Source organism: Suricata suricatta, chromosome 5 (assembly GCF_006229205.1).
Source record: "Suricata suricatta isolate VVHF042 chromosome 5, meerkat_22Aug2017_6uvM2_HiC, whole genome shotgun sequence".
Taxonomy (NCBI): domain Eukaryota; kingdom Metazoa; phylum Chordata; class Mammalia; order Carnivora; family Herpestidae; genus Suricata; species Suricata suricatta.
In genome coordinates this window covers 49,008,032-49,033,460 of record NC_043704.1, presented here as the reverse complement: position 1 = coordinate 49,033,460, position 25,429 = coordinate 49,008,032, and the positions used below count along the sequence as shown (strand labels likewise).

Below are 25,429 nucleotides of genomic sequence, written 5' to 3'. Positions count from 1 at the left end.
ATATAGTATATACATATACTATATATATATACTAATATATACTATATATATATACTTATATATACTAAGGGGAAATGTTGGAACAAATATTACAAAATATTCATATTCTATCAGTGGATATTGTTTAAAATAAAAAAAATCTGTCAGTAATTAGTAGGAAAAATAGTAGAATGGTTTCATTGGGGAATAGAGAAGGATGGGGAAGTGGATTGCTTGAAAATGAATTCTGTAGTAAGAATTTGTCATTCATACGAAGGAAATCAAGTCATCCCTTATGTCAGAAAATTCTGTTTAGGGGACTTAGTGAAGGCATTTTAGGCTAATTGAAATCTGAGAGGTATTTCCTCAGTGGTAGTTCTGGGATTACCTAGTACTTTCTTTATATAACTTCAAGTTATATAACATTATATATGAAGCACTTTTTGGGGAGAGAGAAAATAGTAGTTACTGGTATAAATAAAGCAGCACCTGAATTATAAGGCAGTAAAAGCCAGACATGAATGATCTTCTTTTACTTGTAATATTCAGAGAAAGCATATAATTTTATAATTAAGATGTATAAATACATTTTTTCATCCACAGATATTGCTGTGGTACCATGTGAAAGATAACACAACTTTCCCTAAAAAGCAAAGTGACCTACTGTTGAAAAATAAAGGAATATTTGCAAGAGGAAAGGGACTATTGTAATAGAATATTCTGTCCATAAGATCTTTAAGTATCTCAAAAATTAGCCAGATAAAGGCTTTTCTTTTTTAGGAAGAAGTAAACAAGGCTTGAAATACCTGGGTTTGGGGAAGTAGAATGAGAAATCAATGAGATAGAACAATAGATAAGAAAATGTTTTAGCTTGACATCAGTCTATTCTAGGCAAGGGTTGAAAGCTGGCTCAGGGTGAGAGTAGGTCAAAGTTCATATACCTGGGCAAAGTTGAAAAATATAACTAGAGTTTGGTTAACAAGAAATTTGTTCCTATAGATCACTGGAGACAATTCAGTTAATCATGAGGTTTTGGGGGGAAAAATTCCTATAGCAACTTAGGTTCAGTTACTGGGCCTACAGATAAACTGAGAAAAGACAGGTCGATAGAAGAGTAATAATGATGTTTTTGTTTTTTAGATTTCACATGTAAATGAAATCATATGGTATTTGTCTATCTTTGACTTTTTCACTTAGCATAGTACGCTTTAGGTTCATTCATATCATCCCAGATAGCAAGATCTCATTCTTCTGTATGGCTGAGTAATATTCCATTGCATGTATATACCACATCTTCCTTATTCATTCATCTATCAGTGGACATGTGGGTTGCTGTCGTATCTTGGGGCTATTATAAATAATGCTGCAATAAACATAGGGGAGTATCATTACAAATGAGTGTTTGCATTTTTGTGGGGAAATACCCAGTGGTGGAATTACTGGAGCATAGGGTAATTCTAGTTTTAGTTTTAGTTTTTTGAGAAACCTTCATGCTGTTTTCCACAGTGGTTGCACTAATTTCCATTCCTACCAATGATGCGTGAGGGTTCCCTTTTCTCTACATATTCATCAACCTGTTATTTCCTGTCTCTTTGTTATTAGCCATTCTGACTGGTGTGAGATGCTGTCTCATTGTGGTTTTGATTTGCATTTCCCTGATGATTAGTGATGTTGAGTATCTTTTCATGGATCTGCCATTTGTATGGCCTCTTAGGAAAAAATGTCTATTTTTGTCTTTTGCTCCCTTTTTTTAAGGTTTTCTTTTCTTTTCTTTCTCTCTCTTTTTTTTTTTTTTTTTTTTTTTTGAGAGAGCACAAACAGAGGGGGACAGAGGATCCGAAGTGGGCTCTGGGATGACAGAAGTGAGTCGGATGCCGGGGTCAAACTCACGGAAATTGAGATCATGACCTGAGCCAAAGTTGGATGCTCAACTGAATGAACCACCTGTGCTAATTTTTAAAAAATGTTTATTTATTTATTTTTGAAAGAGATATCTTATGTGAGTTGGGGAGGGGCAGAGAGTGAGGGACAGAATCCCAAGTAGGCTCCATGCTGTTAGCACAGAGCCCAATGCGGGGCCCAAACCCATGAACCATGAGATCATGACCTGAGCCGAGGCCGGACACTTAACTGACTGAGCCACCCAGGCACCCCTTTAATTTCCTCTTTAACTTCTTGGTTAGCCGGTTCATTCTTTAATAGGATATTCTTTAGTCACCAAGTATTTGTTGTCTTTCCAAATTGATTCCTGTGGTTGATTTCAAGTTTTATAGCATTGTGGTCCAAAAATATGCATGGTATGATCTCGATCTTTTTGTACTTGTTGAGGTCTGATTTGTGTCCCAGGATGTGATCTATTCTGGAGAATGTTCCATGTGCACTGGAGAAAAATGTATATTCTACTGCTTTAGTATGAAATGTTCTGAATATATTTGTTAAATCTCCCTAGTCCATCGTGTCAGTTAAAGCCATTGCTTCCTTGCTTATTTTCTATTAAAATGATCTGCCCATTGCTGTAAATGGGGTGTTGATGTCTCCTACTATTATGATGTCATTATCAATGAGTTTCTGTAGGTTTGTGATTAATTGATTTACATACTTGGGTGTTTCACATTGGCAGCATAAATATTTACAATCGTTAGGTCTTATTGGTGGGTTGACCCCTCTATTATGATATAATGCCCTTCTTCATCTCTTTTACAGTCTCTATTTTAAAATCTAGATTGTCTGGGGCATCTGGATAGCTAAATCGGTTACAGTTCCGACTTCAGCTCAGATCATGATCTTGCCATCTGTGAGTTCAAGCCTCACTTTAGGCTCTGTGCTCAGATTCTTTTTCTGCCCCTCTCCCACTCATGCTCTATCAAAAATGAGTATACATAAAAAAATAAAAAAAATAAAATCTAGATTGTCTTTTATAAGTATGGTTACTCTGGCTTTCTTTTGTCTGCCATTAGTGTGATAGATGGTCCTCTATCCCCTTACTTTCAGTGTGAAGGTGTCTTTGGGCCTAAAATGGTCTTCTGTAGATAGCATATAGATGGATCTTATTTTCTGATTTATGCTGTTATCCTGTGTTTTTTCATTGGAGCATTTATTCCATTGACATTTAGAGTGAGTACTGAATGACACAAACTTATTGCCACTGTGTTGCCTGTAGAGTTGGAGTTTCTGGTGGTGTTCTCTGGTCCTTTCTAGTCTTTGCTCCTTTTGGCCTTTTTTGTTTTGTTTCATTTTTTTCTCCCTTCAGAGAGTCCCCCTTAAAATTTCTTGCCAGGCTGTTTTAATGGTCATGAGGTCCTTTAGTTTTTGTCTGGGGAACTTTTTATCTTTCCTCCTATTTTGAATGACAGTATTTCTGGATAAAGAATTCTTGGTTGTGTTGCATATTTTTTCAATTGAGCACATTGAATATATCCTGCCATTCCGTACTGGCCTGTCAAGTTTCTGTGGATAGGTCTGCTACAAACCTGATCTGTTTTCCCTTGTAGGTTAAGGACTTTTTAAAAAATGTTTTCATTTGCTGCTTTATGATTCTTTCCTTGCCTGAGTATTTTGTGAATTTGACTATAATATGCCTTGTTGATGGTCGGGCTTTTTTTGAATCTAATGAGAGTTCTCTGCGCTTCCTGGATTTTGATGTCTATGTTTTTCTCCAGGTTAGGAAAGTGCCCTGCTATGATTTGCACACATAAACTTTCTACCCCTTTTACTCTCTCTTCATTCTCTGAGACTCCTGTGATTTGGATGTTATTCCTTTTTAATGAGTCACTGAGTTCTCTAATACTTATTTCATCCTCTTTTGCCTTAGTCTTTCTCTTTTTTTCTGTTTCATTATGCTCCATAAGTTTGTCCTCTATATTGCTGATTTGTTGTTCTGTTTCATCCATTCTTGCCACTATGGCACCATTCAAGATTGCAGCTCAGTTAGAGCATTTTTAACTTCGTCTTGACTATATTTTACTTCTTTTATCTCCACATCAAGGGATTCTAAACTATTTTCAACACCACCTAGTATTCCTATTGTTGTGATTCTAAATTCTGGTTCAGACATCTTGCTTGTATCTGTGTTGATTAAGTCTCTGGCTGTCGTTTCTTCCTGCTCTTTCTTTTGGGGTGAATTCCTTTGTTTTGTTATTTTGGAGGAAGAAAAAATAATAAAATAAAAAAATTAAAATTAAAAATTAAAAACAACACAAAAGACCAAATAAAGGATGCTAGATCCTGGGTGTGCTCTTTCTGATTGCTGAAAGAAGCTTTATAGAATAGAGAAGAAAGGAAAGGAGAGGGAAAAAAAAAAGGACAATAAAAGGGAACATGTTTGAAAAATTTTAAAAATGAATACAATAATATGGAATAAAATGAAAAGATGAAAGTAAAATAAGGTAAAAATTTTTACAAAAAAGTAGTAAGTATAGTAGGGAAAAAAGAAAAATCTTTTTAATAAAACTGGAAAATAAATTTTTTTCTCATTCTGTATTCAAGAGTAAGAAAACAAAATTGAATAGATGAATCAATGAACAGAATGGAATATGATTGAAATTATATCCAGTTTCCCCTAGAAGTTGAACTATGAAGCACTTTATAGTCTGTAAAGTGAGCAGGTGGAGAGAGTTGTGGTGTTCCTCTAGAGTGTAGTTTGTGCTGTTGGACACAGCTTGGTGTATGTCTCCATTGTCCACTTGATGGTGCTGCTTAGTCTCCTGGGGTGGATCATTGTAGTGCGAGTATGTATGTATGTGCATTCGGGAGAGGTGAAAATGGCAATACTGAGCTACCCAGTTTCTAACATCAGAACTCTGTGCTCTCACTGACCAGCAATCACGCACTCCTTCTTTGTCTCTAGCTTCTGTCCACTCCTTGTTTTTGTGCTGTCCATGTCTAAGCCATCACCCTGCCAAGTGGTACCTCCCTCCCGAATTTTATCTCAGATGGGGCTCTGTTTCCAAACCCCTCACTTTTGAGGGCTCTGTGGTTTTGACGTGCCCAGATACTCTGGGGGAGAATCTCTGCCAGCAATGACTGGGTGCTGGCCTGCCCCCAGGAATGCTCACGACTGCACTGCTGCAGATGCCCAGTGACTGCAGCCAGGTGTCAGTCTGCCTATAAATAAGTCCATACGATCATGTGCAGCAGTTTTTTAGGGATATGGTAATAATAGCACATATATGGTGTCAGGCTTCACTTACCCTTAATGTCCTTGTTCCAACACCAGCAAACATGGCTTCTCCCTGGGGCCACTGGGACCTTTGCCTGTGGGGAGACCACACAATCTCTACCACGTGTCCTCTCATTTTGGGAACCAGATGACCTCACTGTCTGCTCCTGGGGATTTGCCCTTCCCACCATAGGTCTGCCAAGTATCAAGCTGTGGAGTTTCAGATTCTGCACTCCCCTGTTTATAGAATCTTCATGGTATTTAAACCTTCTCCTTTCTCCTTTCTTCCTTTCTTGTTAGGTCCCTCATGGGTGTTTCTATTCTTTCTCTTTCTCTTTCTCTTTCTCTCCAGAGGATTTCTTAGGGAGTGCTTTTGTTGTACCCTTACCCCTGACTGTGTCCTGTGTTCTCTTGCCACAAGCAAAAATCGCTTCCTCCTTTCCGCGTCTTCTCTCTCCCCCAGTTCACCTCTCTGTGCTGTGTACTTGCCAAGTTCTGTGATTCAAGTTATGCAAATTGTTGTTTAATCATCAGATTAATTTTCCGGGTGTGCAAGATGGTTTGGTATTGATCTAGCTGCATTTCAGGGATGAGAGAAACAAAAAACTTCCATGCTGCTCTGGCATCTTGGCCTCTTCCACTTAGTTTTTCTTTCACTTTTTGTTACATCTACATTCTACCAACACTTTCGGTCTTTGGCATAATGATATATAAAAGAATGAATGAAAGTAAACGGAACTAAGAGTTGCCCTGTCATTCCTTTTCCTGCTATGTCATCATTTTCAGCAAAAGTGGTTGGCTAACATGGGGAAGTAACACAAGTAAGAAAGGATACAGGAGGATACTTTAGTCATTTGTGTTTCTTAGGATACATTTTTTTTTCCTCTTGGAACCATTTACTGGTTTGTATGAAAAAGAAATGTGGCCTCTCAGGACTTTCAGTGCCTCTCCTTGCCTTTTTATCACTTCAAAGTTTATGGAACTTCCACACATAGTGAATCCACCAGAATTTTCTGCTCATGGACATCTTAAATATTATATTTGAATGGAGCAGCCAGGAATGTTTGGACATGCATTTGATAAATATTTTCTCTGTTTATGTGCATGCTCCATTGTTTCATGAATTTCACTTACAAGGTACAGGTTCAGAGATAAAATTTTTAAGAATTTCAGGAGAGCAGTGGGTAGAGCATTAAAACAAGCATGGGCTCTTGAGCCTAGCGTTCTGTATGCTATACAGGTTGCATGTTCATGAAGCTGGTGCTGGAGGCAAGTAAAATAAGATGGAAATGTTTACTCAGAGCAGCCTAAGAGGAAAAAATCAATTTATCATCAATAGGTGATGAACTTAAAATATAGCTGTCAAGGATTGAATGTTTGTGTCCACGCCAAAATCTATATGTTGAAATTCTAGACCCTATTGTAAAGTATTAGGAGATGAGAAGCCTTTGGTAGGTGATTTGGTCATGAGAGTGGAGCCTCTAATAAAATCTCTTATAAAAGAGACCCCAGAGAGCTCTTTCATCCCTTCTACCATGTGAAGATACAGTGAGAGGATGGCCACTTGTGAAACAGGAGGCTCTTAGCACAAATGAAATGTGCCAGTTCCTTGATCTTGGACTTCCCAGCCTCCAGAACTGTGAAAAATACTTGTTGTCATGCCATCCAGTTTATGATATTTTCATTAAAGCAGCCCGAATGGACTAAGACAGTAAGAAAGGGGCATAGGACAGAGGCATGCAGTAGGCTGTGTTTTTAACTCTATGGATTTTGGATTAAAATTATTCACTCAGCTGTGGTTTACTCAGAGTCCAAGCAGTATAGTGTATGTGTTAAGTACCACTCTTTTTAATTTCAAAGAATCAGCTTAAGTACCTTTCTTATTCAAAGGGTACTTATTCAAAGGGTACCTCCTAATGCATTTGGCCAGTTGCCAGGTAACAAATTCACGTGCTAGAAAGGTGGAATCTAAGGCATACTGCTGTGGTGATTAGTCTTTAGAGCCCTTCTAACTAATGAATTTTTCAATCCAAATCTTAGCAAAGTATACTTGTATAAATTAATAAAAATGTTACTCATTTAATTTGGCTGTGATCAGGTAAAATCATAAGGTAGACTCATTTTCTAAAGGCAATAGAAATGTTTTTGCATATTCTTGATGACTTTTAATTACCTTTATTGATGTATAGTTTATATATAATAAAGTATACACATTTTATGTGTATATTTTTATGAATTTTAACTAATTTGTATACCCGTGTTACCACTACCACCACAATCTAAAAACATACCCAGTGCCCCAAGCCTTTCATGTGCCCTTTCCCACTTAACCCACAGCCCACCTACCTCCAATCCTAGTCAACTGATCTTCTGTCACTATAGATTAAGTTTGTCTTTCTAGAGTTGGACATGTATGAAAACAAAGTATGTGTATTCTTTTATGTTTGTTTTTGTTTTTCACTGAGCATAATTTTGGAGATTGTTCATATTACCCTTTAAGGTTCTTTTGCTGGGCCTGTGAATTAAACTAAGACAGAGCAACAGGAAGAAAACATACAAATATTATTTAATTTTTTAAAAGTGCACATGGGAGCTTTTACAGGAAAAATGGAGACCTGAAGACATGGCTAGGACTGAAAACCTATATGTTGTTTTAACAAGGAACGATAAATTTGTGAAGTGACAAGAAGAAAGGGTTTATGTTTCCAGGCATAGTAAATTGTGCGAAAGTGACTGGAAATGTATTGGGGACACTAATGGAAGATAAGGGTTATCTTAGTAGGCTTGTTTGTGCAGATCTATTTTGGTGTCTACTCCCAGTCTGCAGTGATAAAAGTATGTCTTCCTAGTATAGAAAGGGCACCTTTCTCATGGGAAATTTTAGGACTTGCCTTCAGGTAGAAAGGGGGAGGTTAGAGAGACTTTCCTTCATCTGCTTTTTCTAGGAGGCTTCAGCTCAAAATAATATGACAGAGTAGTGTATTTTCGGGTGACGTGTTTTTACCCTATTCAAATCCATTTAGCTATTGGTGACATTTGGGGGTTTCCAGTTTTTTTTGCTACTATGAATAAAGCTTCTATGAATATTCATTTACAAATGGTTATGTGGACATGTTTTCATTTCTTTTGGGTAATTACCTAGGAGCTGGATTGCTGAGTCACTGAAAGTGCATTTTCAATTTTGTCAGAAACTGCCAAACTGTTTTCCAAAAGTGATTGTGCATTTTATATTTCCACCAGCAACATAGGAGAGTTTTACTTCCTCCATATGCTCCCTTGTTATAGATGTGTAGTTGTATCTTATTGTGACTTTAATTGCTTTTGCTTGATGAATGACAATAACTGAGCATCTTTTCTTGTACTTAATGGTGGTATCTTCTCTAATATGTCTATAAACATTTTTTGCTTTCTCCACCACCCCCCCTTTTTTTAAAGTTTGCTTATTTTGAGGAGACAGCGCGAGTGAGCATAGGGGCGAAGAGAGAGGTAGAATTCCAAGCAGCCTCCTGTGTTCAGTGCGGTGCCCAGTGTAGTGCTTGAACCCATGAAACTGTGAGATCATGACCTGAACCAAAATCAAGAGATGATTAACTGAGCCACCCAGGCACCCTATCTGTCTCCCTTTTTAAAAAAGAAACCTTTTTTTAAGACCAGAAAGACAAGATAAATAATACCAAGGATCCTTTCATATGTATTTTTCTTGTTAAGTATCCAAATACTTTGTGTAGTGACAAAACCTTTTTCTTCTATCCTCCTTGTTTCTCTGAGGCCTTGCAAATAAGACAGACAAAATACAGATTTATTAGAGAAAAAATAGTTTACTAACACACCCAATGTGCATATATGAGAGAGAAATTCTGTGATCAGTAACTCAAAGGGGTAGCTACAACTTGTAGTGTCTAACAAAGGTTAAAATTTTTTTTAGAGAAGCCTTGAGACTTCCCAGGATGGCAAACTCTGAGAAAGTAAATATATGGAGAAATCTAGTGAAAATACGGTGGAGGCTTGTTGTATAGATTCCATCTCTGAGCTCATAAGAATTTCTAGTGATGAATTGTCTAAGCCTACATTTAGACAAATGGTGGGTGGACAGAGGTGTTTTTTTTTTTTTTTTTTTTTTGGCAAATGCTGTTTCTCAGCTTTCTTTAGTTCAAAACCATCCTTGTGCCACAGTGATATATTTTGGGGTGACATAGTCTGATTTCTTACACACATTATTTTTGAAGGACAAGAGATGCTCTCAATCAAATGATGAAAAAAGAAATTAAAATACTGCTTTTATTCTGGTTAGTTGCCAGAACCAGAGAACAGGACTCCAAGAGAATGGGGGAGAGGCAGAGTGAGAGGAAGACAGAAGATCCAAAGTGGATTCTGCACTGACAACAATGAGCCCAATGTGATGCAGGACTCAAACTTAAAAACTGTGAGATCATGACCTGAGCTGAAGTTGGATGCTCAATAGACTGAGCCACCCAGGCGCTCCAGGACTCCCAAGTTTTGAGGAATGGTTACTTTTTCTGATTCCTCAATTTACTTAGACAAGTTATATTTTTAATTCATACTTATGTATTCATTGGACAAACTGCTTTTATTGAAAATTATAACTAAATTTGAACTTTTTTAGAAAACCTAATAATATATGTGTTTTGTTCATAGGCAAATGATTTTTTTCTGTTGTCGTTACGAGTTTTCCTACAATTAGGGGTTTTCAAGTGATAAAATAGTACACTGGAAGAGATATGGTATAGTTCTTTTATTTCTAGGAATGACATTTTTTAGACTCTGAGACATAGATCAGTGATGATTTCCCTTGTAAATGAAATTACATTTGATCCTTGAACAATTTGGGGTTTAGTGGTGCCAGCCCCTGCTCGTTTGAAAATCTGCATTTAACTTTCTTTTTGTTTATTTGTTTTTGAGAGACAGAGTGTGAGCAGGGGAGGGACATAGAAGGAGGGAGACATAGAATCTGAAGCAGGCTCCAGGCTCTGAGCTGTCAGTAAGAGCCCAATGTGGGGCTTCAACTAATGAACCACTGGATCATGACCTAAGGTAAAGTTAGATGCTTAACTGACTGAGTCATCCAGGCATCCCTGCATTAAACTTCCAGCTCTCCTAAACTGGACTACTAATAGCCAATTGTTTACTGATGACATATACAGTTAACACATATGTATACTGTATTCTTAAAATACAATATGCTTGAGAAAAGACAACGTTATTAAGAAAATCATAAGGAAAGAGAAAATACATTTATAGTACTGTACTGTATTTATCCAAAAAATAATCCTCATATAAGTGGAACTGCACATTTCAAACCCATTTTGTTCAAAGGTCAGCTATAAATAACTAGTAGTATAATGGTTGACATGTTAGAGAGGGATATTTTGTAAACAGATAATTGGATGGTTCTAAAAAGCCTAGGGCAAGTACTTTAACAAGAATGGTATATAATGTGGGTTAGCTGTTCTCTATTCTTTATTTTTATTGTGAAATGTAATACACTTACCAAAAAGGTGAATAAAAAGTAAACAGTTTAATAAATTACTTATAATGTAAAACTCTTTTATAAATCAAATATACTTAAGTAACCACCATTGAGGTACAAAATAGAAAACTACCCAGAAGTTCCCCTGTACCTGTGTAGGTACAACTCCTTTCCTCTCCTTTGTTTTTTTATTTTTCATTTATTTAAAGTTTATTTATTTATTTGAAGGGGGAGCAGGAGCAGAGAGAGAAGGAGAGAGAGAACCCAAGCAGTTTCTGCACTGTCAGGGCGAGGACCCTGAGGATCCCACTAACTGAGTCAGACACTGAACTGACTGGGCCAGGCGCCCCTGACAGTTCCTTTTATTTGTATTTATTTATTTATTTATTTATTTATTGACAAACGTAATAAGTTTATTATCATTCTCAATATGCTTTGTTGCATATCTCAACCTCCAAAAAAATCAAGGACTAGCATTGCCATTTTGAATTTAAAAAAAGGTATCTGTTTTATGGTGTTAAATAAGTTGCAGTTGAAAAAAATCATTACATGGCTCCTTTGATTTTTTTAATTTGCATTTAAAAAATTTTTCTTATTTTATTTTATTTTTTTATTTTTACAAATTCCTTTTTTTAATGTAACACAATTTTTTTAACATATGCAGTTATTTTCCATCATTTACAATACAGTAGTTACAATGACACTCCAAACAAAAGCAAAGTAAAAAATAAAAACCCCAACTTCTATTTCATGTAATTAGACTTATACAGAAATTAGAAGGTTAAGTAACAACTAGCTAATCACCTAATTTCACAGCTATCTGAAGTGGCAATCGTTATATAGCAGCTGATCTATGATACAATTTATTACTTGTCCATAAGCTAAAACACAGTTGGCTTAATACCTTTCCTTAAATTCCACCTCTATACTACAATATACGTCAGACTCTGTGCTGAGTGTGGAGCCTGCTTAAGATTCTCTGTCTCCTTCTGCCCCTTTCCCAAGCTCACTTACACTCTCTCTCTCAAAAGAAAAAAGAAAAGAAAAAAAAGAAGACCTTATCTCCTGACTTTCTTTTCTTTTCTTCTTTCTTTTCTTTTCTTTCTTGTCTTTCTTTCTCCTCTCTTTCTTTCTTGTCTTTCTTTTTTCCTTCCTTCCTTTCTTTCATTCTCCTTTCTCTCTCTCTTTTACTTCTTGTCTTTCTGCTCTTTTCTTCCTTCCTTCCTTCCTTCCTTCCTTCCTTCCTTCCTTCCTTCCTTCCTTCCTTCCTTCCTTCCTTCCTTCCTTCCTTTCGTATTTCTACGTAAGTGTAGTTTCCAAAATAAAAAGTTTAGGTTTTATTTTGTGTGTTTTGAATGTTGTTCCTTACTCTTAAGTTTCTCTTCCAGTATCCATAGAAATGTTATGGCATTTGAATGTAGAAATTCAACATTTTTTACATTAATATTTTGGGGAAAAAAGAGTGCTGACTTTGCTTTAGCATGTGATTAGTCAGCCAAATACAGTAAAGCCAAATATGTAAACATGAAATTTTCCCCAGAGAATCCAAATTGTCTTTTTCAGTTAGAGTAACGTTTTTAGAATAATCAGTGAAATCAGCAATAGTTTGCTGTTTTCCAACAGTAACTTTTAATTGGTCTGGGTGAACAGAAAAATGGCTTTTTCCAGCTTTGGATATTTTCATATTTAAAATTATTATAATTACCATTGAGATAATGGTTTTTCAAATAATTGAGCAAATTACTAATTTTCAGTAGTTTTCCTGTGAGACCAAAAGTATTCTTTATATATCCTTAAGATTTTGTAAGTATTTTTATTTTTTTATTTAGAATTGTAGATTGTACATTTGTAAAAACTTTTAAATGAATAGTCTAATTTCCTAAATGTAAAAAAATACATAGTCACTAGTCAACTGATAGCTTTTGGCTATAATTTTAATTATTTTTAGAGAGCGGGCGTGAGTGAGGGGCAGAGAGAGAATCTCACCAGGGGCACAGAGGGAGAGAGAGGGAGAGAGAGAGAAGCAGGACTCACTCAAAGTGAGGCCTCTGTTTGTTGTTGTTGTTGTTGTTGTTGTTGTTGTTTTTTACCTTAAGTGGGCTTCATGCTCACCCAAGGCAGGACTCAAGCTCACCCAAGGCAGAGCTCATGCTCACCCGAAGTGGGGAATCCAGCTCACGAAGCGGGGCTTGAGCTCATCCAAAGTGGGTCTGGAGCTCACGCTACGTGGGGCTCAAACTCATGAACCATGAAATCATGACCTGAGCCGAAGTCAGATGTTTAACCAACTGAGCCACCCAGGCTCAGTTGACCATTCTTTAAAAAAAATTTATTAGTTGACCTTTCTTTTCATATGAATAGTACTTGCTTTGTATAAAAAAACAGAAATAAAGACAAGTAGAAAAAAGAAAACACAGAGATAGCAAACTACCCTTAAAATTTAAAGTATAAGATTTTACGATACTAAGAAGTAACATTTCATTAAGTGGATTTATCCTGGCTTATTTAACCATTCTGCTGTTTCTGGGTAGAAATAGCTTGCTTGTAGTTTGCTGCTCTTATAAGTTATACTGTCATGAATATCTTTGTGCATAAACCTTCTTCCTGTGTTTCATACATTTCTTGGTATAGGATTCCAGACATGGAATTATTTTGTCAGGAGGATAACAAACATTCATATATATTCTTCATCTAGATTCACCAGTTGTTATACCTTCTTTCATTCTCTTCATATGTGTATGTAAGTGTTTATCACATATGCACATGTAGATAGGAATATGGGACACATTTCCCTCAGAACCATTTGAAAGTAAGTTGGAGACATCATGGAATTTCACCTCTAAGTACTTCAACCTACATTTCCTAAGAATAAGGACATTCTTTTATCTAATGCTGCAATATTTTATGAAGAAAATTAACAGTAATCTCATTTTATCATCTAATATGAAGTCTAAAATCAATCAGAATTCACTAAAGGTCCCCAAAATGTTTTTTACTTTATTACTTTTTAAAATTTAGTGGGACACCTGTGTGGCTCAGTTGGTTAAGTGTCGGACATGTTGGTTTGGGTCATGAGCTCATAATTTGTGAGTTTGAGCCCCATGTCGGGCTGTGTGCTAATAGCTTGGAGCCTGGAGCCTGCTTCAGATTCTGTCTCCCTCTCTCTCTGACCCTCCCCCATTTGAACTCTGTCTCTCTCTCTCCCTCTCTTGAAAATAAATAAACATTAAAAAATTTAAATCTAGGATCAAATAGAAGTTTATGCATTATGTATTTTGGTTATTAAGTCTCAGTAGGCTCTTAATCTTAGAATACCCTTGCCTGTGCCTTTTATTAAAAATCACATCATTGACTTTTTTGAAGAGTTTAGGCCAGTTGTTTTATGTAATGTCCTGTGTTCTAGACTTTTGTGATTTGTCTGAGTTTGTCCTCATTCGATTAGGTTCACATTACATTTTTGGGGATAATACTTAATAGCAGATGTCATTTGCTTACTGCATCATATCAGAGGATACACAGTGTCTGCTTGTCCCACTCTTTGTGGGTCTACATTTTATCATTTGGTTAAGATTGCTCTTTTATGAAGGTGCCTTTCTCTTCTGTAGTTAATAATCACCTGTGAACTTAATGATCTTATTTGCATTGGGCTGACACTAAGGCTGAGCGTTGCTGGAAAAAAAAATCACAAAACAATCTATTTGTAGCATTATAAATTCATGATTATTAATCTCACTGCATTCTTATACTGCAGGTTAATCCTACTGTGTTTCTAGTCAGCTTGTGGTCCCCCTCTCTACAATGATGATTTGAGATTTCTCTTCTCAAGTCTTTGTTCCTTTACCTTTGTATCACTTTGAAAATGTGATCTTGATTTCTTCTACTTCCCAGAAGAAAGAAAGGGATGCCTCATAAAGTAGCATGGTGAAGCAGTTAAGAGTGCTGGCAACAGAGTTGAGAGTGTATAGTTTTGGATCCTACTTTTACTACTCACCCATTTTACTTTGGGCTTAAATTATTTCTATCTTGCTCTTAATTGCAGAAGAATTACCGTTGTACCTCGTAGAGTAGTTTTTGAGGATAAATAAGGTAAATCATTGGAAAATCATTAGTATAGTGCTTGGTATATAGTGCATGTTCAATAGATGTTAGCTCTTATTATACCATTTCTTAAAAATTTTACTGTGTGATTTATCCTGTCTTCTGTATCTTCAGCCTCTCCTATTCTGTTGACCTCTTCCTTTGGCACTTAAACTTAACACAGCTTTTCCATTTACTCATCTCGTATTCTGGTTTTTGCTCCAACCATTCCACTAAACTACCCCTGATAAAGTCATTGTTGCATCTCTAAATTTATTTTTGTTACCCTTGCCCTTAGTACTTCCATTTCATTCTTCATTGGAGATCAGTAGTGCAGCTGTGAACTCATCATTCTCTTGTAAAAGCTTGTGGATTTATATTATTTTTGACAGAAAATCTCAAATCATTAATATAGTTCATCGGTCCTGCCTAACTACCATCCTTATCTTTTACACATTTCCTCGTCAGTCTAAGCACTTGAGCCCTGTAAGTCCTTTGATTTTCTTCAACAAATTTTACTCATACCAGAGCGTTTACATTTTGTCCCTCCCTTTTGGACCACATTTTATTTTCCATCTGTTTCTTTTGGATAGTGTTTGGCTTCAGCTCAAAGGTCATATTCTTAGTAAAGCCTTCCCTGACCTCGTTCAGAAGAAGTGCATCATCTGTACTTTAACTTCTTATCACTTATTGCGATTATAATTAAATAGTGAATTGGGTAATTCTTCTCTGGAATGTGAGCCCCATGAAGGCAGGCACTGTAACCATCTTGTTCATTGATGTATCTCCAGATTCTGCTAGTACAGTTGTTTTGCTAGAATGTATTTGGTAAGTATTTGTTGAATGAAGAATGAATTACTATTATTTATTCCTAGAAATGTCACTCATCTCTTTATTATTTAAGTGAAGTTTCATTGTATTTTATGGAGGTTTCCTGAAGACTTGTACCCTTCTTTCCAGATGGTCTGAAAGTATAGCCCTAAGTGGCTGCTGCATACAAGTGATATCTTTGAGATTGATTTTATCTTAATTTTTAAAAATGTGTGTATTTTTGAAAGAGAGTATGAGTGGGGGAGGGAGAAAAACAAAGGGGGACAGATCTGAAGCAGGCTCTGGGCTGGCAGCAGTGAGCCAGATATGGGGCTCAAACTCATAAAACGTAAGATCATGACCTGAACTGAAGTTGGACACTTAACATACTGAGCCACCTAGGTGACCCACTTTAATTTTTTAAATTTAATGTAATTTATTTTATTTTTAACATTTTTATGTTTATTATTGAGAGAGAGAGAGGTAGGGAGAGTACATTGTATGGAATGGGCAGAGAAACAGAGAGGGGAATAGAGGATCTGAAGTGGGCTCTATGCTCAAGGCCAATATGGGCCTTGAACTCATGAACTGTGAGATCATGACCTAAGCTGCAGTTGGCCCATTAACAGATTGAGCCACCCAGGTGTCCCGTTAATTTTTTTTTTTAAAGTAAGCTCTAGCCTAGTGTGGGGCTTAAACTTCAGACCCCCCAAAATCAGGAGTTGCATGCTTTACCAACTAAGCCAGCTAGGCACCCCAAGATCTGTTTTATCTTTAAAATATTTGAACACTTTGCCTTCTGTTTCCTAATATTCTCTTTTTAAAAATATTTTATTTTTAAGTAATCTCTACACCCATGTGGAGCTCAAACTTATAACCACTTGATCAAGAGTTGTGTGTTCCACCTACTGAGCCAGCTGGGTGCCCCTGTTTCTTAAGTCTTTTATTTATTTATTTGAAAGTTTTTAGAATTTTTTTTTTTTTTTTTTTTTTAGAAAGAGCATGTGCATGCGTATGCAAGCTGGGAGTGCAGAGAGATAGAGGGAGAGAGCAAATCCCAAGTAGGCTCTGTACTGTCAGGACAGAGCCTGATGCAGGCCTCATAGTCACAAACTATGAGATCATGAACCTGAGCCTAACTCAAGTTGAATGATTAACCAACTGAGCCACCCAGGCACCATCTTACTTTTGTTAAACAGACAATCCTTTGGGGTGCCTGGGTGGTTCAGTTGGTTAGGCATCTGACTTTGGCTCACGTTATGAGCTCACAGTTAGTGGGTGCAAGCCCCACGTCAGACTTTGTGTCAACAGCTCAAAGCCTGGAGCCTGCTTTGGATTTTGTGTCTCCCTCTCTCTCTCTCTCTGCGCCTTTCTTGCTTGTACCCTGTCCCTCTCTTTCTCTCTCTCTCTCGAAAATAAAATAAGCATTAAAAAAAAAAATCCCTAAAACTGCTTATAGACAGTTTTATAGATAAAATAGAACCGACACTCTTCTGATTAATATTTCCAATTCTTTAAGACATTTCTCATTTGACGTTGTCTCAAGTCCACTTGGTAGCCTATCCAGACTACTGCAAGAACTATTTTCTGATTCCAGAGCAGAACACGATTCTTCAAGTATTACCAGCAAAAGATGCATTAAATGAGTAATGGCCAAAATGTAATGAGACAAAAAGCCAGAGCTGCTTGCATTATCAGTTTTACTTATTAAACGCGTACAGAAACAGTAAAAGTAAATATTTTAAATTGACCTATTTGTAGAAATAAGGTAAAATTAACTCTGTATCTTAAGACTATGAAGACTTGACTATGTAGTTGTAGTAAGGCTGTAGATGAGGCACTGTTTCACCTTTAGTTTTAATAATGCTTTCCAAATTAACAAATGCCAAAACAAAACACATTTACATTGTAGAAAGTAGATGCCTTTGTGATGAGATACGCAGATGTGTACAGTTGTTTCACTAAAAATATAAATAGGTGCATATGGGTTACCAGGACTCCCAGCAGTTATACATGTGTGTGGCCATCGCTACAGTATACCAGACAGGATTCTGAAGAAAATTCCAATATAAGTGAAATAGGCTTTACTTTTTTATATGTATTTGAGAATGGTTAAGCAAATATTTTCCTTATTTACCACTCTAGTTAATTGCTTGAAGAACTGAAATTAAGAATTCCTCGAGGTTTTGTTTTGGTATAGTTTGTGACTAATTCATATTTTGTACACTGTTTAGTACTTTATGTGTTAATTATTTATGTGTGTAACAGGCAACTCAAAGTTGTGTTGACGAATGTCCTATGGACGGATTTAGGACGAAAATTCAGAAAGACCCTACCTAGAAACGATGCTAATTTATGTGATGCCAACAAGGTGCAATCAGACTCATTGCCTTCGACATCTGTTGACAGCCTAGAGACATGTCAAAAATTAGAACCTCTTCACCAAAGCCTTAATTTATCTAAAAGGTATGTTGTTCAGTATTGATTTTGTTCAACTTACCGCATTTGAAATAATAAAACTCCCAATAATCTTAAAATTGTTAAGATTGTTGGAAATGATTTTTAAGAAAATCTGCATATACAGGTGTGCCCCATTCTAAAGCAAATCTTAAAGCTGACAATCTCAATTTACAAAGTTAATGGTGCTTTTGCATTTCATTAAGTAAGTTGACATAGAATTATTTTAAAAACCAATTATCATTATATTTATCTTACTTTATAGTTTGATTCGCATACACATATTTTTATAGATTCACTTATGATATAAAATGAAGATATTTATATAGATAAATAGGTAAGGACCTAGATTAAATAACTTATGAAAGGTATGTTAAAGATGGAGAAAATAAAGGTATATATATTTATCTACTTATGTGTTGGCAGAGTTGACAGAATTAATAGTTCATTTTTTATTTTCTTAATCTTTAACATACCTATTAACATTATTTAATATATGTCCTTACGACTTTTAACTTTTAACTTTCTTGTATCTTACGTGCATTTTTAAATAAAGGAGGTGATAATTAAAATAATACCCCTAGATTTTTAATAAATAAATAAGACCAGTTTTGTTTTATATTTTTCTTACAGGAATTTTGTATGGAATTTGGGGCTAAAAACTGGGAATTAGCTCTGGGATTTTGTGATCTGTAGCATAATATTTTTAATGTATTTGCACTTACAGTTTTAACCATTGAATGTTTTGAGGGAAGTACTTTGCTTTTAATTAGAATAACTTGTCATTAGCTAGGTAGTGCTTTGGTTAATGGTCTGTCATATATGAGCGCTTTAAGTCAAGTCCAGATAAAAACTGATAACTTCCTTTTTTAAAATGTTTTTATTTATTTTTGAGAGAAAGAGAGCCAGACAGACAGACATACAGACAGAGCGCTAGCTGGGAGGAGCAGAGAGAGAGTGAGAGACATAGAATCCAAAACAGGCTCCAGACTCTGAGCTGTCAGCACAGAGCCTGAAATGGGGCTCGAACTCATGAGCCATGAGATCATGAGCTGGGCCAAAATCAGATGCTCAACTGATTGAGGCACTGAGGTACTCCCAAACTGATAACTTTCAACACAACTATTTAAAAAGTAAAAATAGAACTCTGTCAAGACATCTGAATATAGTTTTATACGTTAATTTTAAAGGAGGATACTTCTTTTTAAAAAGGCAAAAATGAAAATATAAGTAAAAGAATTTCATGTTCATGAAATTAAAATGTGAAGTATGAAGCTAAAAGTCTCAGGATTCTAATTTAGTTTTTACAGTGTGTGTGTGTGTGTGTGTGTGTGTGTGTGTGTGTGATGTGTGTGTTTTCCCTTTCACTTCATTACCAGTTAGTCCAGACCTTTTCTCTTAGCTCTAGGGGTCCTAAACTGAACTTGTTCCAAAGTGAATGCAGTATCTTTATTCTCAGACTTATTTCTGTATCCCCTCCCTGTCTGAATATATGGCTTCTCTTTCCTTCTTACGCTTTATATCCAGTCATTTTTCATGTGTAGTTATTTTTGCCTCCTAAATCTGTTTTGAAATGATCTCTTCTCCACTTTCTCTTGCCACTGCCTCAGTTCAAGCCCTGATAACTTTGTGCCTTTATTACTATCAGTATTGGGCTTCCCATGAATGGCCTTTTCTTCTCAAGAATTTCCCTGTATTGTTGTTGAGGTAATCATTTTGAAAGGCAGATGTTACTTTTAGCTCTCTAGTTTAACATCTTCCTGTGGCTCCACAAACCTTCAGGATAAAGTTCAAATTCCTCAGTTTAGCATACAGGGTAGCTAATGATCTCCCCTTTGCCTGTCTCTAGCTTTGTGCCTGTCTACTCTGCATTCATAACTGAGCTTTAGTCTGTAAGTAACCGGTGGTAGCTCAGTGAATGTATAGTGCTGTTTAATACCCCTCAGTATATTCTAAGCTCATTCTGTTTGTTTTCTTATCTTGGAAACTGTTCTCCCTTCATTTTTACAGATATTTTTTAAGTCTTTAACATTGAACTCATATGCCATCTTTTTGGGACAGCTTCCTTAATTCTACCCCCCACATTTGCATTTAATCCTGTTTTTTTGCCTTGTTAAAGCAGCCTGTTTATATATCATAGCACTTACCACACTATATTATGATTTTTAGTTTCTCTGCCTCCCTGACAGTAATCTTCACAAAGGAAGCTTACAAGGACTACATTTTGTTATTTTTTACTCTGATACTATTACCTAGCACATTGGTAGGTGCTTACTAAATGCTCAAACAATATTTGTTGAATTCAAGGAAGGTTGCTTCTCAGCAGTTACATCTCCAGTCTCTTTGATTGAAATGTATTTTCATTCATTACAACCTTTTATTTGCTCTGTAATTTTGGTGACAACCAGGAAAAAGGATATTATAAGCTTCAAATAAGAAAATTGGAGAACCGTTTAGGGTATAGGTTTCGATAATGTTTTCTTTCAGAGACTTGCTATCTGGAATTATCTGGAATATCTGGCTTATTCTTTCTTCAGTCTTTGCTTACTTTTGCTTTTTGTTGTGCTTTCATTTTTATGTAGCTAGGACTTTATTATTTCAGAAAAATGAAAGGGAGAAAAATTTATTTTTGGTTTTTAATTTTTAAATTTGAGGGGCCCCTGGGTGGCTCAGTCAGTTGAGCGTCTGATTGTTGATTTTAGCTTAGGTCATGATCCCAGGGACTTGGGATAGAGCTCTGTGTCGGGCTCTGGGTTGAGCATGGAGCCTGCGTAAGATTCTGTCTATCTCTCGCACTGCCCTTCTTCCCCAGTCATGCGCTCTCTAGTTAAAGAAAAAAAAAGATCCACTATTGAGTCAACCAAAACTACTCATTCAATCCCCAAATGACATTTTTTAGAAAATTTATTTGCATTTTAGACTTTTTTTTTAAATGTGTATTTTTGAGAGAGAGAGACAGAATATGAATGGTAGAGAGGCAAAGAGAGAGAGAGGGAGACACAGAATCTGAGGCAGGCCTCAGCTCTGAGCTGTCAGCACAGTTCCCGACACAGGGCTCGAACCCACGAACTTTGAGATCATGACCTGAGCCGAAGTTGAATGCTCAACCGACTGAGCCACCCAGGCCCCCCTTATTTACATTTTGTTGGCTTTTATGTCAGGACAATTTAGCCTTTTAATTCCTGAATAATATTGAGAAGAAAAACAGAAAATAAATCCATCTTCTTTAATAATGAAGAAACAGGTAAAGAGTTTTAGAAATATCAAACTAGCAGTATGTGGAATGCACAGATTTCTTTTAAATAAGTAAACAATATTTTAGTGTAGGTTTTTTTTCCATATGTGATTCACATCTGTTTTCCTGAGAAATAACTTTGAGGCATTTATAAACCTTGATCATTAGACAGGTAGAGTGTAGTGAGACACATACACAAGGCTTTTGAGAAGATAAACTTTCTCCTCTTTTTATCAATTGGCACCAGAGATTATTAGAGAAATATGGAGATAGTGTACCTATATTCCATTAATAAAAGTTAGGTCCCAGTTCTTGGATTGTCCCTAATTATATTTATTCATTTTCCCTTAAATTTACATATATTTGGAGTTTTAAAAAAATTACGTAATTTAGATGTTGTGATGGTAAGACTTTTGGGACACTACAGTATTCCTGTCACCTTAAGATTTCTTTAAGCCAATATAAATTTAGTTTAGTGATAATTTATTCATTTAAAATTAGCTTAGTAAAAGGAACAATCTTAGAAAATCTGTGAATAACAGTTATGCAGCAATTAAAATTGTTTTCACTCTATAGCTTAAGAAACTGATTTAGAAAATACATTTGTTTAAAAGTTTATTTTTGTGTGAGAGATAGCAAGCGAGCATGAGATTAGGTAAGGGGCAGAAAGAGGGAGAGAGAGAATCCTTCACAGACAGCGTTGAAACCTATGCAGGGCTTGATCTCAAAAACCATGAAATCATGACCTGGCCTGAATGAAGAGTCAGACACTTAAATGACTGAGCCACCCAGGTGCCTCATAAATGCCATTTTATTTTAGACTTTTTTTTTTTTTACTTAACTGTTTTATTTTACTTAACTGCTACTGTTTACATACTAAGGAAAAAATCGGATAGACTGTGAAATGACAGTTTTTTAGCCTTTTCTTCATATTGAAATTAGTATGAAGGATGAAATACATACCTTTATATATTTCTTGTGAAAATTTTGAAATTCTAGCTAGCCATGGAATTTCCATGGCAGTGCTAATGTATATATTTGTACACCAAAAGATAGCTTAGGTATTATGAACTTAGTCATTACTACATAGATTTGTATTCTGTAAGGCTCTTAGAGCTCTGTTTCTTCAAGGTAAACAAATTGCATGAGTTGCAAATGGTTGATAAAAGATGGTTGGGCTATGGCTATGTGTTGTGAAGAGCTGGGTGTGCTAAGGGCATTACCAAGTATTTAATTATGTGCTTTTCTAATAAGATCTTTTCATCAAGATTACAGAGTATGATAAATGAGGACAATTAAGCACCCATTTACTCTTTTCTTAAGTTTATTTATTTATTTTCAGAGAGAGAGAGAGAGAAAGAGAGAGACCCAGTGGGGGAGGGGCACAGAGAGGGGTACAGAGCATTTGAAGCAGGCTCTGTTCTGGCAGCAGAGAGCCCAATATGAGGCTTGAATTCATGAACCGTGAGATCATGACCTGGACCAAAGTTGGATGCTTAACCGACTAAGCCACCTGGGCACCCAGAACAACTATGCACCATTTGAAAGTAAACTTTATAACTTTGAGGAAGACTTCAATAATAAGAAAAATTAAAATGATTTTCTTTTTACTGTGTACCCACTACATGCCAGGACTTGTACCAACTGCTTTACATCTAATTTATTTCATTTAGTCTTAACAACTTGTAAGGTAGATTTCCTCCTAATTTTAGAGATGTGAAGATCAATGCTAAGAGGAATAAATTATAGTAAATAACTTGCCTAAGTTATGTTATTAGGTGCTGACCCTTTTTTTTCTGACTCTAGAGCCCTTGTTCTTAATACCTGTATCATAGTGCTTTTCACTCCTCTGAAATTTAATTTTTTCCCAAGTAGGAATTGGACTTTATCACTTTTTTCTATGATATCTAAATTATTGACCTTTAGATATTCTACTTACTCTTTAATTTTTTTCTTGTGGCATTTTGTTCATGTTATAATAGAGTGCTGTCTTACTGAAGGATCTACCACAGTAGACATGCTGAGGGTAGGGCCTGGAACCTTCTGGTGGCTTCAGTGGCTCTCTAGCGCTTTTGTGCTTTAGAGTTGCAGATTCTACTGCAGCTTTGGTATATCATCTTTTCAACTGGTTTTTGGGTCTATTTTGAGACTTTTCTAGGAAAGACTTTCAGCTATTTGTTTCAGCTATTTGTTAACTTATTTGTCTAACTTAAAAGGTCTTATTTATCTTCCAAGGTTCTTTTTTCATATCTCCTTTGCTTTTTTCTTTCTTTAAATATGGTGGCAGAATAAGCCACACAAGAATAGGATGATGATCATTTATTACTCAGAAGAGAATTCTAATCTTTAAAATTTTTTTCTTTCCTTCCTAATATTTGTACTTGTTTTTGTTTATTATTCTTTTCAACATTTTGTACAAAAGTAACCTTTTATGGATTGCATCTCTCTTATTTTGAGGGACCACTTTTTTAAGGGGCTCAACATTCTAAAACATACTTTAACATAATATAGTCAGGCATTTAAATAGAGATACTAAGTGATAGTTGACATTTCTTTGATGTGTCTCCTTAGGTGCCCCAAATTTTCTCTTTACTTAAATATTACAGTTTTTGGATTATTTTTCTTATGAGCCATATTTTAGAATTCAGTAATGGTAGGGGACCATAAAAATAGCATATTATCAATTCTTAAAATGAGTTATCAATTTAGTATATCAGATTCTCTCATCTCTTAAAAGTTAAGTAAAATTTATTTACATTAAGGTATTTATCTGGAAAAAAATAGTTCTAAAATAATTCTAACCTCTGCTAATATTCCTATATTTTCCCTAAAATATTGAGAAATACATATGAATTTTTATTGAATTATAGTTGAAGTTTTTTAGTGATTTATTTCATAGCAATTTCTAGTGTGAGGTCAGATAAAAAAGTTGAGACTCCTTACTAGTTGTATGTTATCTCCATTCCAACTTATGATCCAGGTTTTTAAGGAGTGTTCTGTCAGGCATCAGATACACAAAACACACAATGATAACTAGGGTCCGTAGAGATTTAAATTACATGAAAAGGTAGAAGAATATCTCTCCCCTCCTTATAATTGTTGGTTATACTAGAAAGCTCACTTCCTTTCCCTGCTTCCTTCACTCAAAAAGCTCTGAGTTTAGGGAGATGTATTTACTATCTGCCTTTCCTTTTACATTATACATGCTACTTTTATTTTTGAGAGAGATAGAGCGTGAGGAGGGGAGGGACAGAGAAAGGGAGACACAGAATACAAAGCAGGCTCCAGGCTCTGAGTTGTCAACAGAGAACCTGACGTGGGGCTCAAACTCACAAACCGTGAGATCATGATCAGAGCCGAAGTTGGATGCTCAACCAACTGAGCCACCCAGATGCCCCTACATTCATAAATACTACTTAATCATTACAATTTTTTTTTGTGGAGTTTCTGCTAGAAAATGCGTATTTTCGAGGCTAAGTTATTTGGATCCTTTGGCAACTTAGTATTTAAGGATACCTATAATGGAATGAAATAAAGAAACCAAAATGTAATAGGCCCAGGATCTTCTACTAGGAAGAGTTATACTTTCAGCTATTTAACTTCTCTGAGCCTTGAATTCTTCATGTTTAAAATAAAGGTAAGACTAAATGATTTTAAAGTTTTCAAGATCTGAAATTCTGTGCTGTCCAGAACATAGTGAAAAGAACATAATGCCTCTATGTAGTGAAAATGAGTACCTCTAGGTACTACGGCAAATATAACAAAATACAGGGAAGCTCACATGTTTCACTTAAACAGAAGTACTCCAGCCCTTTCTAAGTACTTTCTGTTGTCTCTCACAAAGGGTCAATAAAATGCTGCAGGTGACATACTGATAATGTCAAGGGGAACATCTGATGAAGAGGAGATAGGAAAACTTAAAAAATTCAGTAACAAGAACTAAAAATGAACACAGTAATTTGGTTTGTGTTGGTCAGTTCAGGGCCAAATAATTGCTTGAGGTCATCATTGTAGTGTGGCAAAGTATATCAGGTGTTCATAAAAATAGTTTGCTAACCAAGAAGGGTTTATATTACCTTCTTCTGTTTAAGGAGATAGCAGGCTTTTATGTAGTACATTTGATATGAACCCCACCAATTAAAAAATTTTGAATTTAATTTAAGTTTTAAATTAAAATTTAATTTTAAAAAGTGTGGAACTTTAAAAATACACTTTAATTTTCTAG

General features: G+C 35.7%; 1 protein-coding gene across 4 annotated transcripts in view; it reads left to right on the top strand.

The window, feature by feature from the left end:
- SENP7 (SUMO specific peptidase 7) overlaps positions 1 to 25,429 on the top strand; it is a 177,723-nt gene that overhangs the window by 81,765 nt on the left and 70,529 nt on the right. For all 4 annotated transcript variants that reach the window (XM_029939204.1, XM_029939202.1, XM_029939203.1 and 1 more), the window contains one exon: positions 17,781 to 17,978. In XM_029939204.1, coding sequence (XP_029795064.1) covers positions 17,781 to 17,978 — 198 coding nt within the window. The remainder of the gene's footprint in view (positions 1 to 17,780; positions 17,979 to 25,429) is intronic.